This window comes from Chenopodium quinoa, unplaced genomic scaffold (assembly GCF_001683475.1).
Source record: "Chenopodium quinoa cultivar QQ74 unplaced genomic scaffold, ASM168347v1, whole genome shotgun sequence".
Classification (NCBI taxonomy): Eukaryota; Viridiplantae; Streptophyta; class Magnoliopsida; order Caryophyllales; family Amaranthaceae; genus Chenopodium; species Chenopodium quinoa.
Genome location: NW_018742684.1, coordinates 188,962 through 206,403, shown reverse-complemented (window position 1 = coordinate 206,403; position 17,442 = coordinate 188,962). Strand labels below are relative to the sequence as shown.

Sequence of the window (17,442 nt, the reverse complement as noted above, 5' to 3'; positions counted from 1 at the left end):
TTTTCAACCTGAACCCGACCCATTTAACTTCAGGTCGGGTTCGGGTTGACCCAATTACATAAACGGGTTGAAAATCTCTATCAAAACCCATTTATTTCGGGTTGGGTTCGGGTCGGGTTGTCGGGTCGGGTCAGCTTTTGCCAGCCCTAATTATGACTAATGAGCAAAGAAATATCACTCTATGCTAGTATGTTATTAATAAAGGCAATTCCCAAAAAAAATCCTAACACTATTTTAGAAATAATATTGCTAGACTTTACTATAATAGTTTATGTAGTTATTTAGAATATTTTTTTATATGGAAACATAAATGTATAATAAAAAAATTTAAAAAAGACAGCGAATCATAAAGAGACATTTGTCAGTCTCACATTGAGGCGCTTGTCTTTTAGTATAATATATAGATAGATAGATAGATAGATAGATGCGTTTCAAAACACGAACCGTGAAAAGTCAAATGAGTCAAAATAAAGGGACCGACGGAGTATATATATAAAATATTTGACAATATCATTTGAAAAGGAGATAAAAACTAATAAGTTAACTGAAACAAATAAGGCATTAAAACAACATAACACATTTGATCAAGGCTTTCCTTTTAATTTTAGTCGTCTCTTAATTTTTGTTTCAATGAATTAATCAATTAATATATAGATTTCCATCCTAACATTCATCACCTTTGATATATATTTTTTTTAAGAGTCCATAAATTCTATTAATAGTTAAATTGGAAATATTATATAAAAGAACGCTAATAATAATTCAGAAAAATTATATTTAAATTTTCATTAATGGAATGTAATTTTACATACGGTATAATATGGAATATTGGAGTACTTACAAGATTACCCTAGGTATTTTATTGACCTATATAGATGTTGAATATGTTGGTAGTAGACATTTCAAATCAACTAAAGTCTAAAAGTACACAAGTGACCCCTTGACGTGCATATTCAACTCATGGTTCATGATTCTACAACGTATTTTTATTTTTTATTGGTTTAATTTCTAAGTTAAGTACACCCTTAAATGAAGTTTTTCATCATGTATAATTGTCATGCATATACTTCATTATCACTCTGATTTATATCTTAATCAATACTTTATTATCATAAACAAGTATAATGAAAGGATGAGAAGATTTGTGGACCAACACGTACTAACCCAATGTGGAAAGGATGACGTCAATACATGGTACGATTTATACAAAATTAGCTCTTAATTCCTGGTACAATAAGCATTTATAGTCTTTCTACTTAAGCAAAGAACATAATTAACCAATATTGATTAGGACTTTTATTGTGTTTTGCAATACTAAAATTGTAGGGTTTTCACACAAATGCAATCCATCAAATTAACTAATGACTAAGCTAAAACTACTTTGATCTTGCCCATTATCACATTGTGGCAATTGTTTGCATGATTAAATTTTATAAATGAAAACTTAAAGGGAAATTAAACTTTAGTAGTGTGTCAAAAAAAAAAAAAAAAAACTTAGTAGTGTGTTCCCTGAAAAAAAATAAAATAAAAAAGCTTTGTAGTCCGATATCGGTTATAGGAATACTACGCCCGACTTTAGAAAATTCACAATGTTATACAGTACTTTCCATGACATAGTCTTCATACTTCATAGTGTACCTTTCTGTCCATACAAACTGAAAAAGCATACACTCATTCAATGTAAAAGTGCATCTAATCCAATTATAAATCAATAGAAAGCAACCAAGGACCTTACTAGTTCAAATAATTATAGAAGCAAAATTTTGGAGCATAACTAATTAACTACCACTGTGTATTATGATAGATTAGGTTTCAAAAAAAAAAAAAGTATTATGAATGTAGCTTTAATTTACATTAGTTACTCTTGTATGGTGTAGCTTTAATTTACTTATTAATTAGGGATCTAATCTTAATATGGTGTACCCTTGTATATATAGCCAATTCCATTCAATGAGATATATCAAAGTGTATACGGAGAACAACTTTGTATCAAATACGTACAAAGCGAGTACCTAATTAAATTTAAAGATAGTTTAATGAATCTTAATATATTGTGATTTATAACGGAATACTTAATATTGACTGAAACGAATTTCTTATTAATGAATGAACCATGAAAAAATTACGTCATCCATAAAATCATAAAAATTTGGTTTTGGATTCAACCAAACCAACTTTGTATACTAGATTATGCATGGTACATCAATAACTAATTTGTGTGATAGGTTACTTTAACTCAGATGATATGAAGTGAGTACGTAGTATGTAATTTTGTAAAGAAAGCTTTATTTATATTACTCGATGTTCATGATAAATTTTCATCTTATTCGTAAAACATATATATATTGAAAAAAATTAAGCTTAAAATAAAGAACACATAAAGTTTTATAGCATCACACGCAGCTTTATGTTCCGGCTATTGGTTTAGGGAGTTTGATTTATCCTTGTCTAGACAAGCATCTACTTCATAGTGAAATGATCATCACTTGCATTGCTATATATACTTGGCCTTATTAGCTTATGGATTATGAAGTAGTATATAGAGATCACGAATTGCATGTCATGTATCATGTAATCATCATGCATGACAAATCACTTGACAAATGAATCAAGGTAAACAAGGGTGAATTTGGAGTTTTGATGTTGACGTAGCAGATTTCTACTTGCTACAGAGGGAGCATAGTGGGACAGGGTATGTCTATAAATAGTAATGCAATGTGTACGTGATAGTTTGTTACATGTAAAAATAAAATACATAATTGTTATATCAAGTAGAGTTAGATTATTTTCATTGGAGAAATGATGAAAAACATGTATAGTTTGATGAAAGGTCATTTTAAAGGGGTTAGATTTAGATGCAATTGGTCCCATGCATTGGACCCTCTTCTTCCTCCTTCATTTTCAAATGTCGGCTCTTTTTACAAATACCATATACTTTATATAAAAATGGCTTCAACTAGAGAGAGACTTGCTACTTGAATTTTATTCGTTTAATTCTTCTTTCTTCTTGATTATTCATCTTAAAAAAAATCTAAGTTCTAGTTTGATAAGTCACTTAAATATAGTGTGGAACTAACTAGATAGCTAGCAAGGAGTAGTGTGACTACAAAATTAAAATGGGGCACCATTCTTGTTGTAACCAACAGAAGGTTAAGAGAGGGCTATGGTCACCCGAGGAAGACGAGAAGCTCATGCGATATATCTCTACTCATGGCTATGGTTGTTGGAGTGAAGTCCCTGAGAAAGCTGGTTTGAGCTCCCCCTAATCACTCATTTAGTCTTTTATAATTTGATTTCTTTCTTACTAGTTATTATGTAGTGAGAGAGTTTATATGACTCTTTCTTCGGAGCATGCATTACCATCAAACACTAGATAGTCACGTACTTTGTATATCGTTCTATGTGATATATGCACATTTTGGTACTTGCTTTGGTATATTTGAGTATATGGTCCTATAAACATGGTGTAAGTTGGTGTATGTACATAAAATCTAAATTAATGTGCATGTAATGTACAATGTTAAGCTAATGTTAGTCTAATTTTATTTTTGAACAAATGCAGTTTAAACCAATCAAGCTATTTAGTCCCTTAAAAATAATTGAAGTAAGAGCAACCAAAAAAAATCATAGCTAAAATGATCATGCATTTTCTCATTTAGGTTTCAATGAGATAGAAAGAAAAAAAAAAAATTATAATTTGTTCAGGTTGTGATTGAAAATAGTGGCAAACATACAAATGAACCTTAGAAACTTTCAATACTCAATTAAGTTTTTCATAGTAAATACATGCTAAAGAACTATTTAATCAAGTACGTACATGCATCATCAACATTCTGACAATGTCTTCACTTTCTACAAAATTTTCTATGGTTAGGGCTTCAAAGATGTGGCAAAAGTTGTCGTTTAAGATGGATTAACTACTTAAGGCCCGATATAAGGAGAGGAAGGTTCACTCCAGAAGAAGAGAAATTGATCATCAATCTTCATGAAGTTGTAGGAAACAGGTTCTTCAATTTAACTCCTTTAAATTACTTATTTCCCTTCATAATTACCCTACTTGCAATGCAAGGTTGCTAATGCATTGTTATTAGTAGTAATAAAACTACATGATTAATAAGTACATTACTCGATTGATAAAAAAAATTGAATACTATTTAGCTAGCTCTTTATGTAGCTCATTCATCAAGATCAACCCTCATCTGATCTCCAAGATGCATATTTTCAATATCCTTTTTAGATTTTTGGTGAAAGAACTCAGTATCTATTTCGAGTATGACATATTGATCAAGTTGTTGCATACTTGCAAATAGACAATAGATTCTAATTAGCCCTCATTTTCTCAATTCTATTGTCATTAACAAGCAACATCAATTGATTTGTAAACAGTAGAAACTACCAACTTGATTAATTGCTGAACAACTGAACATTAGCTTCTAAACTAAGTTTGAGTAGAATTTCATCAACTCTAAATATTCAAATAATATAATGTATCTTGTACACTAAGTTTATACTATATATGAGAAAATTTCATGCACGTTTTTTTGTACAAGTTTAGAATACTAAAACTATTACACATGCTTAATACACCTTGAAGCAACTTTGAGGGTTGGCTGCCTTGTCTTTCAGTTGGAATTCTCACATCATAGCATTATTCATAAGTTGCCTTATTACTTCCCTTTCTTCCTTTCATTTTGTCAACTAATAACTACCACTAATACAAAAATTCTTGGTCAAGTATGAACTATCAATCTATAGTATTACTTTAAATTTTCTTTCCCTATGTGGATTTGTTACATCATCCTTTTCAGTATTTTAGTCATCATATATTCATCGTTTTTGTACGTTTCACGTAAACTGTCATATTTGAACTAATAACTACTTACTAATACAAAACTCTTGGTCAAGTATGAACTATCAATCTATAGTATTACTTTCAATTTTCTTTCCTTATGTGGATTTGTTACATCATCCTTTTCATCAGCATTATAGTCATCTTATATATATTCATCGTTTTGTACGTTTCACGTTAACTGTCATATATGTCAATTCTCCACATATATACTTGACTAAAAGTGATAAATATTCTCTCCATTCCCATTACATTAATTTAAATTCACTTTATTTTAATAACTAGAAAATCTTGTGTGGACCTTGTCCACAATAATATTATTGTGGACTTAAGGTTTATACACATGTAACTGGTATTATATTCAACGTAGTGACCCCTAATTTTATTATAGTAACCTTTTTTAAAACTCGTGTGACCCTAATGTTATTATGAACTTAAAGTACAATATTATGTTGAATAATGACCTAATTTTAACATAGTGATCTTTATTATTCATATTGATCATTATATTAAAAAATTCATCAAAAAAACTAAGCTCTTCTAGCTTTTATGATGTCACACTAATTTTATTTCAACAATAACTTTTATTTTAATTTAGTGACCTTTTTTTATTAATAAAACAATCATATTGTCTCTAAGGTTAGTGGTCCACAATAAATTAGTGTAAACCAGGTTCATTTGAGAATTTGTACCATAGATAAAGAGTAACATGCTTTTTTTAAAAAAAAAATAATAAAAATAAAAATAAAGAGTAACATAGGTCAATAAGGTAATGAAGATTATGTTAGAATATAATAGTATTATGATTATCCATAGTTAGTTTGCATTTATATCTATATATGTATGACATAGCCATTTGAATGATATGCAGGTGGGCACATATAGCAAGTCACTTGCCAGGAAGAACAGACAATGAAATCAAGAACTATTGGAATTCTTGGATCAAGAAAAAGATCCGAAAACCCGTTTCTTCCTCCACGCCGTCCGCCCCTTCAACCACAAACACAACCACCACCTCCACCACCACCACCACTTCCGCGCAAGCCCATGCAGCCATTGGCTCCTCTAATTACCCGTTTATCATAAGGTTTGGACCCGACCCAATTCACGGGGTGAATCAAGATGGGCCCACAAAGGAGGACACAATATCCACACAAGAAAATAACACAACCCTAATTCCTTCCTCTTGTCCCTTATTCATGTTCGACACAAGTATCCAAATCGACCCAGTTATTATTGGTGACAACAATGGTATTACTAGTAGTAATGCCATGGGATTAAGTACATCTTACCAACAACAAATTTGGAATTCTTGTAACATGCCAATATTCACTAATATTGGCACCACTAATAATATGCCAATATTTACTGATTGCACCACTAGTACTATAAGTACTATTAGTGGGTTGGATTTAATTACTAACAATAATAGCAATAATTATATGCCAAGTTTGGTAGATAGTATGGATAGCATGGTTCCAAATGAGGTACATTCATGTACAAGTGAAGGTATTGAACAAGAACATTATCGAATGGCGGTCAATCAATGCGTGCCAAGGCAACATGAAAGCGATCATCATGATCAATTGGTGGGTGTTAATGGATGGGGAATGATTGAATCACAAAGTTGCCCTAGTTTACTATTTTGGGATCAAGTTGAAGATTTGACTCTTAACAATATTGGTGATGAGGAGCATCAACTTGGACCGTCTTCGTCGTCCAACACGGGAACATTGCTCTCTTCTTTCCCTTCTCCTTTGTGAGGAATTGATCTGCTAAATCATCCAGCTATAGAGTTTACTGATTTTTCTTTCGAATTCAAACAAAGGGCTTGATTTGGAGAATTTTTATTTTTTTGGGTTTGATTTTTTATTGGCTATTTATATATACAATGATTGAGTGTGGTGAGGTGCTAACTTGAAGTTTGTATAAATGATGCGATGTCCTTAGTTATTATTTTTTTTATGGTAAGACGAAGAGCACTCATTTGAGAAGGAAGATAAGAGAAATCCCTCAAATGAGTTTCATGAGATTTGATCTCTAGATTAGAGGGATCTGAGGTGTGGAGCAACACCACTACTCCACTTCAACTTTATACGATGTAATCCGTTTTACGTAACCATACATGAAATGTATTTTTATTTTTTTTTACTTGAGTCGAAATACAAAGTGATAGAATGAATTCAACAGCTTGATGAAATGGTGGTTTAGTCCATTTGTTAATATTTTCAATCTTTTCCAACACCAAACAAACAAAGATTATATACTCTTATTTTTTTGAGAGAAGATTATTATATACTCTATCTACTCTTACCCCATTTAGCAATTCTCTTTCTATCCTCCCCCCACCTCCTCTATCCCATCCACCATCCCACGTACCAAACGCCTTGAATACATGAATACAATCATAATACGAAGTATTATGGAATTTAATACTCTCTTCGTTTTTAAATACTTGCTCCATTTCTCCATGCGCGGAGTTTTAAGAAAAATTGAAAAAAATAATAAAATATGAAGGTAGTGGGGGTAGGTGAAAGAATAAACAATTGTAAAAGCAAAAGTAGTGGAGAGAATTAGAGGAGAGAGAATATAAAATTAATAAAATATGATTTACGTTGGATCCACTAGGTGAGATAAATGAATTAAATATTGTAAAAGCATTCCAAACAAGGAAATGGAGCAAGTATTTAAAAACTGCCGAAAAAGAAAAATAAAGCAAGTATTTAAAAACGAAGGGAGTATATTAAAGCTTATGATACACTTGAATGAATCATCTTATAAAACCCTTGTGGGTACATGATATGATTTCACAATAGGCCAATGGATTTACCAAGCTTAGATGTGACAATTGGGTTGTTCAGATAGGGTTCGGATCACATTAATTTAGTTGGGTTAGAATTGATAAGATCGTGTAAGATCAAGTGAAAGTCTTTTTTTGTTAAATGCCAATATGCTTAGTCTAATAAAATAAACTATAGACACATTGTTGTCGTGTTGGGTCAAAATAAAATCAAGTGATTTGATTTAGAAGAGTTTGAGTTCATTTTCGAGTATTATAAAAAGGGTCTTTTGGAGTTAGTTTTGCTAGATAAAATTTTGATTTGGAGATGTCTAATAACAATTACATCATTAATATTACGGAGTATTATAACCTCAACACGAACGAGTCATTACTTGAACTGTAACCAAACTACTCGATTATCACCTCTAAAATAACGGGCTTGAATTCATCTTTGATCTTTCGTTACCTACACAAAAAAACGAAAATGGTTAATTTTAAGCCCATGAAATGGTAGTGGCCCAAAAATAATGAAAAAAAAAATGGTTAGAAAAACAAAGGAAAGAAGAAAACTAGGGTTTCTCTGCGATTTAAGCTTATTATTTCAAGTTAGTATTGCGGCATTCTCTTGAAAACTCTTTGCAAAGTTTCGAACTTTACATCGATTCCCAGATCACCCGTCTTCTTCTTCCCATCACCATGGTATTCCCCTATTTCTATTTCACATTCTCTGTTTTAGTTTTTATTTTTTTGACTTGTTGCAATGTTAATTTTTTTTTTGGAATTGATTAAAAATTTTGGGATATTGTTGAACAGATTATAACTGAGAAGAACCGCCGTGAGATCAGCAAGTACCTCTTCCAAGGTAATCTTTCTTTCCTAGTTACGTTTATTATACATCATTTAATATTGTGGATGCAATTTTATATGAAAAGACTGTATTTTCCCAGTTATTTTTCATTTTAATGGTAAAATAGTTGTTTAGAATATTGAAGAGGATAAGATTTCTGGGTTTTTGCTAATGTGGCTTGTAGTTGTTTATCAATTTAACAGCTGAAATGTGTAATTTTGTTGTTATTTTGGGTTTTTGTTTGTAGATTTTACCATGAAGTTGCTTTAGCTTTAATTTGTGATGCTATTGGATTATTGGGAGTTTAAGGGACTGATGAATCTGGGTTGTATTTGGTTTTTATTTTGTATGGAAAATGTGATAGCTACAACAATAGCTTAAGACAGAGTATTACTAATTTATTTTTGAAATATTCAGCTTCCACTTTGCCGGTTGAATGTAGATCGCATTTATTATGATTGTTTCAAAAATTGTACTCTGAATCGTCATTTGAATTGAAAATATTGTAACATTTCTAAATTTTTCCTTAAAAATTGTTTCAGCTAGGTGATTAGATTGTGATTTTTACTGTCGTATATGTACAGTAAATAATCCTCTAAGCATATTGTTTCAGCATACGGATTGTGCTACTTTGTCTATTGTGTCTCATAATGGCATTTGCTTCTTATAAACTGAGTATTAATTGTCGAGCTTTCCTTGTATTGTTGAATGTTGACTTGTTGTTGCTTGTTATGTGCTATTGACTGTTTTTAGGGTTTTAGTGAGACCTGGACTTCAGGGATCATTCTTTTATCCTAATGTTTTCGAGATGTTAGTTTGTTGTTCTGATTTAAAAGTGTTAATGTGGCTTAATCAGAGGGAGTTTGCTTTGCAAAGAAGGACTACAACTTGGCCAAGCACCCAGACATTGATGTCCCTAATCTACAAGTGATCAAGCTGATGCAAAGCTTTAAGTCAAAGGAGTATGTGAGGGAAACCTTTGCTTGGATGCACTACTACTGGTATCTGACCAATGAGGGTATTGAATTTCTCCGCAATTATCTCAACCTCCCCTCAGAGATTGTTCCTGCTACCTTAAAGAAGCAGGCGAAGCCTGCTGGCAGACCCATGGGTGGTGCTCCTGGCCCACGGTAATTGCTGACTTTTCTTTTTCTCCCAATGCTTCACGTCGTGTAATTGTATGGTATTTGTGTACGCTACATACTTTCATTATTTGTTCTTGTCTGACCTTATTGTTCTGTTGGTGAACTTCGATCAGTGGTGGATCTCGATTTGAAGGAGACAGGCCTAGGTTTGGTGATAGGGAAGGCTACCGTTCAGGACCTCGTGGGCAAGGTGATTTCGGTGAGAAGGGCGGTGCTCCTGCTGACTACAGACCATCTTTTGGGGTAAGTGTGAATTGTTGATTGTGCTAAATGCATGTGTATCTGGGGTAGTTGTTGCTTGTTGATTGTGCTAAATGCATGTGTATTTAGGTGCTTTTTGGTTGTTGATTGTGCTAAATGCATGTGTATCTGGAGTAGTTTTTTGTTGATTGTGCTTAATGTGTACTCCCTCCGTCCCTCATTGATAGTCACTTTTGCCATTTTTGGTGACCCAAAATGTTAGTCACATTTGTTTTTTTCAAAAACCATTAATATTATTTTTTTTTACCAAAATTCTCTCCCATTTGCAAAAATATTTGTGCAAATTTAACTTTTCTATGTAAATTTTACTTTTCCATGTACTTTAATTACTTCCTCTCTACTTTTTTTTTCCATACCCATTGTAAATTTACTTTTTCAATGTACTTTTGCTACTTCTTATTTATGTTTATTAATTCCCGTGACTTTCTACCAAAAGTGACTATCAATGGGGGACGGAGGGAGTATTTCTTTGTTCTTTTGATGTCCTTTTGATATGGGTTTGATCATACATGGCTTGTATTTTGACCCCATATTTGATGATCAAATATTTGATCAAGATATTGTTATATCTCTGTGAATTAGTGAATGTAGTTATATCTTTTGAAGGACTAGCTGTTCTGCCAGCTTATAATGTAGGCATGAGTACAATCTTGAAGGAGATATACCATATGAGATGAGAGTGTGTGAACTCTTATAGCTTGGTTTAGCTATATCCTGGCCTATTTGAAATAATTAGTGATGAGAATTGTTATCAGGTAATTTTACAATGTTTGAGCCTTTTAAAGGGTGATTGGATTCATTGATCTACGGCTGGGGTCTGGATTGGTTTAGTTAGGTAGCTTTTTATAGAGGAGTTCAATAAGAGAGCTTATTGATAGTTACACTCGTGTCTGATTTACCTCTGATGCGTACCATAGTGTTTGTTCAGGGGTAAATTAATTATATTGATATGATGGTATATACTGCCAGCCATCCTAATGATTATGTTGATGGTATATACTGCCAGCCATCCTAATGTTTGTTCAAGGGTAAATTAATTATATTGATATGATGGTATATACTGCCAGCCATCCTAATGATTATATAAACTTTAGGATGCAGGATAGAATTATCCACTCAATAATGTGCAAATTTGTGTCAATGTTCAACATGTGAATTCGCTAAATTATCCTTCAACGTGTATGGTTATAATGTCCATAAAAGGTCTTACCATGTATACTCTGTGTGATTGTCAAACTCCGTACTTTGTTTCTGGTAGTACCACATTTGTCTATGACTATTGATTTATTTATTTTATTATTCCATTTTACAGGGTCCTAGTGGAAGCGGAAGGCCAGCCTTTGGTCGTGGAGCTGGAGGCTTTGGTGCTGCACCACCAAGCTCAAATCTTCCTTGAAAATCTACTACTTTGAAATGAATAGGACTATTCCAGTTTTGAATGTCATGACAATTTTGGATTGAGTTGAAGCTATAATCATTACAATATTTTGCAAGAGGCTCCCTTTTAGGATGATTACTTGTACCTTGAGTTTTTCTCTGGTTGGTGGATGTTGTGAATACTCAAGAGATCATCTGCATGGCCACAATTTTAAGCTTCTGTTTATTGCTAAAATTTTGCTATTGCCGTCTATGCTAAAATTTTGCTATTTGCCGTCTTTGCTAAAATTTTGCTATTGCCATCTGAATATACTATTGTGCTTATTATTGATTAAACTGCACAATTTGAAGTTCAACAATTTTAGTACATTTCAGATATGAAACAACTCATAAAAGTTCTGTGACATTGTTTACTTCCAAGTAAAGGAATAAAATAACCTCTCGTTGCTCCTTGTTTGTGTATTAATGAATCTGTTTAGTTGATACATCAGTCATATGTTCTGTGTCTGTCATGCTTCTATTTTCCTTTCGGCTGAAGCTAAGAGGTTACAGAGTACAGTATGAATTAGCAGATGCAATTTGCAACGTTACCAGAATTAAGCAAAATGAATATTGGCTATTTATTTTTTCCCTGTAAAAGAAAAATACAATCCTAACTGGTTTAATTTTCTTTTCTTTTTTTTTGGTGAACAGTAGTTTAAATTGTTAAATGTACTACTTTTTTGGGTGGTGTTAAGCTGTTAACCGTGTTTCTAAAACAGGTAATGGAAGATCACGAAGAATTGTAGAATTCAAGTGAAATTTCAGATTTTACAGAACAACTAAAGGCTTTATTATCAAACATATGATGTGCTAATTACAAGCATCGATATTTCAGTTTATACAGCCCTGTATTTTCGCCAAAAATAGAAGGGGGTATTCCATAGTCAAAACTCAAAAGAAAACAGGTTGAAGACCTCACCAAAACAAAAAAAGACCTTGCAAAGTCACAACCAGACCTGCATTTCAAAACATTGTGATTATGCAAGAATGTTAGCTCTTGTTTTATTTTTAGTCAACTTCCTCCATTTTGCTTTCTTCAGCTTGATCTTCCTCCAGTGATGGCATTTCCTCCACACCAGCATTCTCATCCTCCTCAATACTCAGACCTAATTTCAGCATCCTGTGAATCCTTGCAGAAAAAGTGTTAGGATCATCAAGGCTAAAACCTGAGTTCAGAAGTGCGGTGTCATATAACAGCAGCACAAGGTCCTTGACAGATTTGTCATTCTTATCAGCTTCAGCTCTCTTCCTTAACTCCTCCATAATACCGTTATCTGGGTTGATTTCCATAGTTCTCTTGCTTGCCATGTAAGCACTTATACTTGAATCTCTCAATGCCTGAGCCTTCATGATCCTCTCCATGTTAGCTGACCACCCATACTCCCCAGTCACAAGAACGCAGGGCGAATCAACAATTCTGTCAGAAACTACCACTTTTTCCACCTTGTCACCTAGAATATCCTTGATCACTTTGCAGAGATTCTCAAATGACTTCCTTTTCTCCTCCTTCTGCTGCTTCTCTTCCTCGGTTTCCTCAATCTTTAATACCTCTTTTGTAGCAGATACAAGCTTGTGCCCTTCGTACTCTTTCAACTGTGTGATAGCATACTCATCAATAGCATCTACCATGAAGAGAACTTCATAGCCTTTCTTCTTAAGCCTCTCAAGGAAGGGAGAGTTCTCAACAGCTTTCCTGCTCTCGCCTGTGATGTAGTAAATATCTTTCTGGCCCTTTTTCATTCTGGTAACATAGTCCTTCAAGCTAGTCATTTCATCACCGCTGTTTGATGAGTAATACCTCAACAAGTCAGCTAGTTTAGCCCTGTTCTGGCTGTCCTCATGAATTCCTAACTTTATATTTTTGGAAAATGCATCATAGAACTTGGCATAATCATCTTTGTTTTCAGCAATTTCACTGAACATTTCAATGCATTTCTTGACAATATTCTTCCTTTTGACCTTAAGGATCTTGTTCTGCTGCAGCGTTTCACGGGAGATGTTCAGGGGTAAGTCATCAGAATCAATTACTCCTTTGACAAATCCCAGGTACTCTGGGATTAACTCTTCACAGTTGTCCATGATAAACACCCTCCTGACATACAGCTTGATGTTATTAAGTTTCTTCTTCGTGTCGAAAAGATCAAATGGTGCCCTCTTTGGAATGAAAAGGATAGCCCTGAACTCGAGCTGCCCTTCGACTGAGAAGTGTTTCCAGTGAAGAGGGTCCTCCCAGTCATTAGTGAGGCTCTTGTAGAATGAGCAGTATTCCTCTTTGTTAACATCTTCTGGCTTCCTGAGCCAAATTGGCTTCTGTTTGTTGATCTTCTGCCACTCATGTGTCACCTCTTTAATCTTTTTCTTCTTGCCTTTCTTTTCCTTGTCTTCGTCCACATCTTCAACTTGTCTCTCTTCTTCCTTCTCTTCCTCCTCGTCATCACTGACTTCCTTCTCAGTAGTCTTTTCTACCCAGAGGTAGATAGGGTAGCTTATGAATTCAGAATGCTTCTTCACAAGGTCCTTTATCGTCCTTTCTTCCAAGAAGTCCAGCTGCAAAATCATTGAAACATATTTATATATGCAGCAAGCCAGCAACATATGGCTACATCTTACCAAATTATGGAATGACAACACACAATGTAGCTTCAAAAAAAAATTGCATTCTCATTTACATTCCAATATTTTTTTAAAATAAAAATTCTAAAAGTGTACCATCATCCATGGGGATGTAGCTCAGATGGTAGAGCGCTCGCTTAGCATGCGAGAGGTACGGGGATCGATACCCCGCATCTCCAATGCCAAATTTGCTTTTTTACTTTCCTCAGCAGTCCCTTAGCCCGTTATTTCATGACATACAGGAATTTATGTTGCAAACACCTAAAAACAAGCATAGGGCTATCTTGACTTCCAGTTAGTAGTCACTAACTACTTGTAAACATGGCAATGGTAGAGAAAGCAAACTGGTTTCACTACAAACTGCACAAATACTATCTCACAGCAAGGTTTCAATAATTCAAAATTTTCATATTTTGCACACTTTGTTACTCTATGCTACTTGTTCATTGGACTCAGCACTCAGGTATAGCTATTTAGCTAGATAACATCCATGGGGATGTAGCTCAGATGGTAGAGCGCTCGCTTAGCATGCGAGAGGTACGGGGATCGATACCCCGCATCTCCATTCAAGTTTTACCTTTTGACCTCTCAACGCCCCTTCCATTTCAAAGCACTCAAATTTTTTTATTTTTTTTTTCCATGCAGGTTGAAGCTCTCAGAAAACAGATGTGATTCATGGTCAGAAACCCAGATACAAGTTAGGCCAATCCTGAATTTAAGCTGCAATTTAGTTGATAGCAAAACAAGCCCAAGAGTCTGAGACTAACTCATTGTTCTCAAGTAAATCGAACCACAGGTTCTGAGTTCAAATAATCCAATATTTTGGCATTTTGCAGATTAACCCATGGGACTTTGCTATTGTTCTTTGATTACAGCCAAAAAAGTAAGGTTCTATAACAGTCATGGGGATGTAGCTCAGATGGTAGAGCGCTCGCTTAGCATGCGAGAGGTACGGGGATCGATACCCCGCATCTCCAATCAATATCCAATTTTAATCCTTTTTTGTGACGCCTCACAAAAACCATTATAATTAGCACATAACAGAACACAGTTTCATTTGCTCTTTTTTTCCTCATGCAAGTTGTCATTTTCAGTGAATAAATGTGAGTTTTAAGTCTGCAGACCAATTCAGGCCAATCCTAAAACTAAGCTACACTTACAAACAAATGTAAACAAAAGCAAGCTGCTACCCTCCACCACCTTTCAACATAATCCAACCATGGGTTCAAATAATCCAAATGCTCTGACATCAAGCACAGATAACATACACTTTGCTAGTCTTGGTTGATCACAGTTAGAGCGCTCGCTTAGCATGCGAGAGGTACGGGGATCGATACCCTGCATCTCCATTTTTGTTGTCATTTTTTTAAAAATCAATATATGATTGGATTGTCCAACATCATCAGTAATTTTAACAAGCCATACTAGCCAAAACCATAGGAAAAGCATACTGCATACAAATACAAACAATCGAGCAATTTAGCAAGTACAAAAGAATGGTATGAAGATTTTACCTGGTCATCCTTGAGGAAGAGGGTGATCTTAGTACCCCTGCCTAAAGGCTCTCCATTGATATCCCTAGTAACAGTAAAAGAGCCACCAGCATGAGACTCCCAAATGTATTGTTCATCATCATTATGCTTGGTTGTCACCACCACCCTCTCAGCAACCAAATACGCCGAGTAAAACCCGACACCAAATTGTCCAATCATACTCACATCAGCACCTTCCTGTAGAGCCTCCATGAACTCCTTGGTTCCGGACCTCGCAATTGTTCCCAAATTATTCACCAGTTCTAAAACATCAAAATTATTTGTCATACAAATTTATTCCATAGGAGAAAGCATTTCGTATTAAAGTTGAACATAGCAGGCTAACAGTTTTGTTTCTAATTAAACAAATTCAAACGAACACATTGAAATTGATCATCAGGACGCCAGATACAACTCAAATTGATTGAGAATTACTTCAATGTTATCGAGTATATGCGATCTTAGGCTATATGAAACTAATTATAAAAATATTCAGCCTAAATAAGCATTAATAATACCAATCTACATGTGATTTCATCGTGAATTCAAAATTAATAAGAAGTGCTATGTATTTACAGTTTTAGGTCATTGTATAACAAAATTCATTAATCAACATTTATCGCTGACGAAGTGACGATCGCCGAAATTACACAGAAAATCTATAAACAAAAAACTGATAGATTAAATACATACAGTAGAACTAATTTATGGAAATCATTACGAAACCCAATCAGTCAAGAAAAAACCCTAAAATCTAAACATTTTAGTAAAACTACAATAAATTCAAACATCATTCAACAAAAATAATCAAGTAATTGAATAACGAAACATTCTAATTACGGCGAAAAAAAAAAAGAAATGATGATTTGAGATGAAGCAGAGTATTCCGTACCTTCTTTGGTCATTCCGACGCCACTATCAATAATCATGAGAGTTTTGTTAACTTTATCAGGTACAATTCTGATGAACAATTCTGGTTGAGTATCAAGTTTGCTCTTATCAATTAAACTCTCATGTCGAATTTTATCCAGCGCCTACAACACAACGAACAAAAAAATCAGCCAAAAAAAATCAAAATCGATCAATTAACATTACAAATTCATCATAATTTTGAAGAATTTGAGGAGAGAGAAACGTACATCAGAAGAATTACTGATGAGTTCACGAAGAAAAATCTCCTTGTTACTGTAAAAAGTGTTGATGATTAAACTCAGAAGCTGATTGATCTCTGCTTGAAACGCGAAGGTCTCTCTTTCGCCTGACATCTCAACGTCCGCCATTGATGAGTTCTTAGTAGATTATTGAGGAGTTGATGATTAGTGAACTGATTAGCAGATTTCAGATGATTTTTGTTTTCTGAAGAGAGAGAAAGGAAGAGTAGGGGTTTTTATATAGGGAGAAAAAAGGGGGATTTTCGGGTGAATTCTTTGGTTTTATGGCGGCAATTCTTGAGTGTACGTAGACACGTAGTAGATGCAAGGTTTTGGAATGTGTTTCCGCGCTTTCTAGAAAATACTCATTTACCCGTATATCTTGTTTATTTAACTGAATTTTTTTTAGGGATAATCATTAATCCTATATTCTTACCTATCGTAATTTTCAAGTGTTGGATTTAGCCATTACTGCCGTCAGGGTCTGTTCACATTTATTGAATCGATCTGAACTGAACTGAACTGTTTGGAGTTAAACTGAACTAATTAGGAGCTGAACTGAACTGAATAGAGCTGAAATGACGAATAGTTTATGAGAGATGGAAATTAAGAGCTGAATTGAACTGAACTGAACTGATTGGAGCTGAATTGAATTAAACTGAACTGATTAGAGCTAAACTAATCTGAACTGAAATTAAGCTGAAGTGAACAAGCCATTAATCAAATTAAAGGCCCTATGTTAAACTGCTAACTACAAAATTAAGGTTTTTTTTTTAGGCAAAGCAGGGGAATTTTATTTATTCAACTGAGGACAGGTTGTCCATTAGTACATAGGGAGATATA

At 33.9% G+C, this 17,442-nt stretch overlaps 2 protein-coding genes and 3 non-coding genes across 5 annotated transcripts; 4 read left to right on the top strand and 1 right to left on the bottom strand.

The window, feature by feature from the left end:
• Nucleotides 1–2,999: 2,999 nt before the first annotated feature.
• LOC110722492 lies at nt 3,000–11,539 on the top strand. The gene is made up of 8 exons (XM_021901760.1): nt 3,000–3,249; nt 3,875–4,004; nt 5,721–6,608; nt 8,222–8,330; nt 8,445–8,493; nt 9,335–9,608; nt 9,737–9,866; nt 11,197–11,539. Exons 1-8 carry the CDS (start codon nt 3,117–3,119, stop codon nt 11,278–11,280), a joined length of 1,797 nt encoding a protein of 598 aa, XP_021757452.1. The 5' UTR covers nt 3,000–3,116; the 3' UTR covers nt 11,281–11,539.
• Nucleotides 11,540–12,069: 530 nt separating this feature from the next.
• Nucleotides 12,070–17,053, bottom strand: LOC110722595 (heat shock protein 83-like). Its single transcript, XM_021901860.1, has 4 exons — nt 16,588–17,053; nt 16,341–16,482; nt 15,431–15,711; nt 12,070–13,850 (listed from the first exon to the last, which is right to left on the bottom strand). The coding sequence occupies exons 1-4, from the start codon at nt 16,726–16,728 to the stop codon at nt 12,312–12,314; spliced, it is 2,103 nt and encodes a 700-aa protein (XP_021757552.1). The 5' UTR covers nt 16,729–17,053; the 3' UTR covers nt 12,070–12,311.
• Nucleotides 14,023–14,095, top strand: TRNAA-AGC. Its single transcript has one exon. It is a non-coding gene; the product is annotated as a tRNA-Ala (tRNA).
• Nucleotides 14,409–14,481, top strand: TRNAA-AGC. Its single transcript has one exon. It is a non-coding gene; the product is annotated as a tRNA-Ala (tRNA).
• Nucleotides 14,821–14,893, top strand: TRNAA-AGC. Its single transcript has one exon. It is a non-coding gene; the product is annotated as a tRNA-Ala (tRNA).
• Nucleotides 17,054–17,442: the final 389 nt, after the last annotated feature.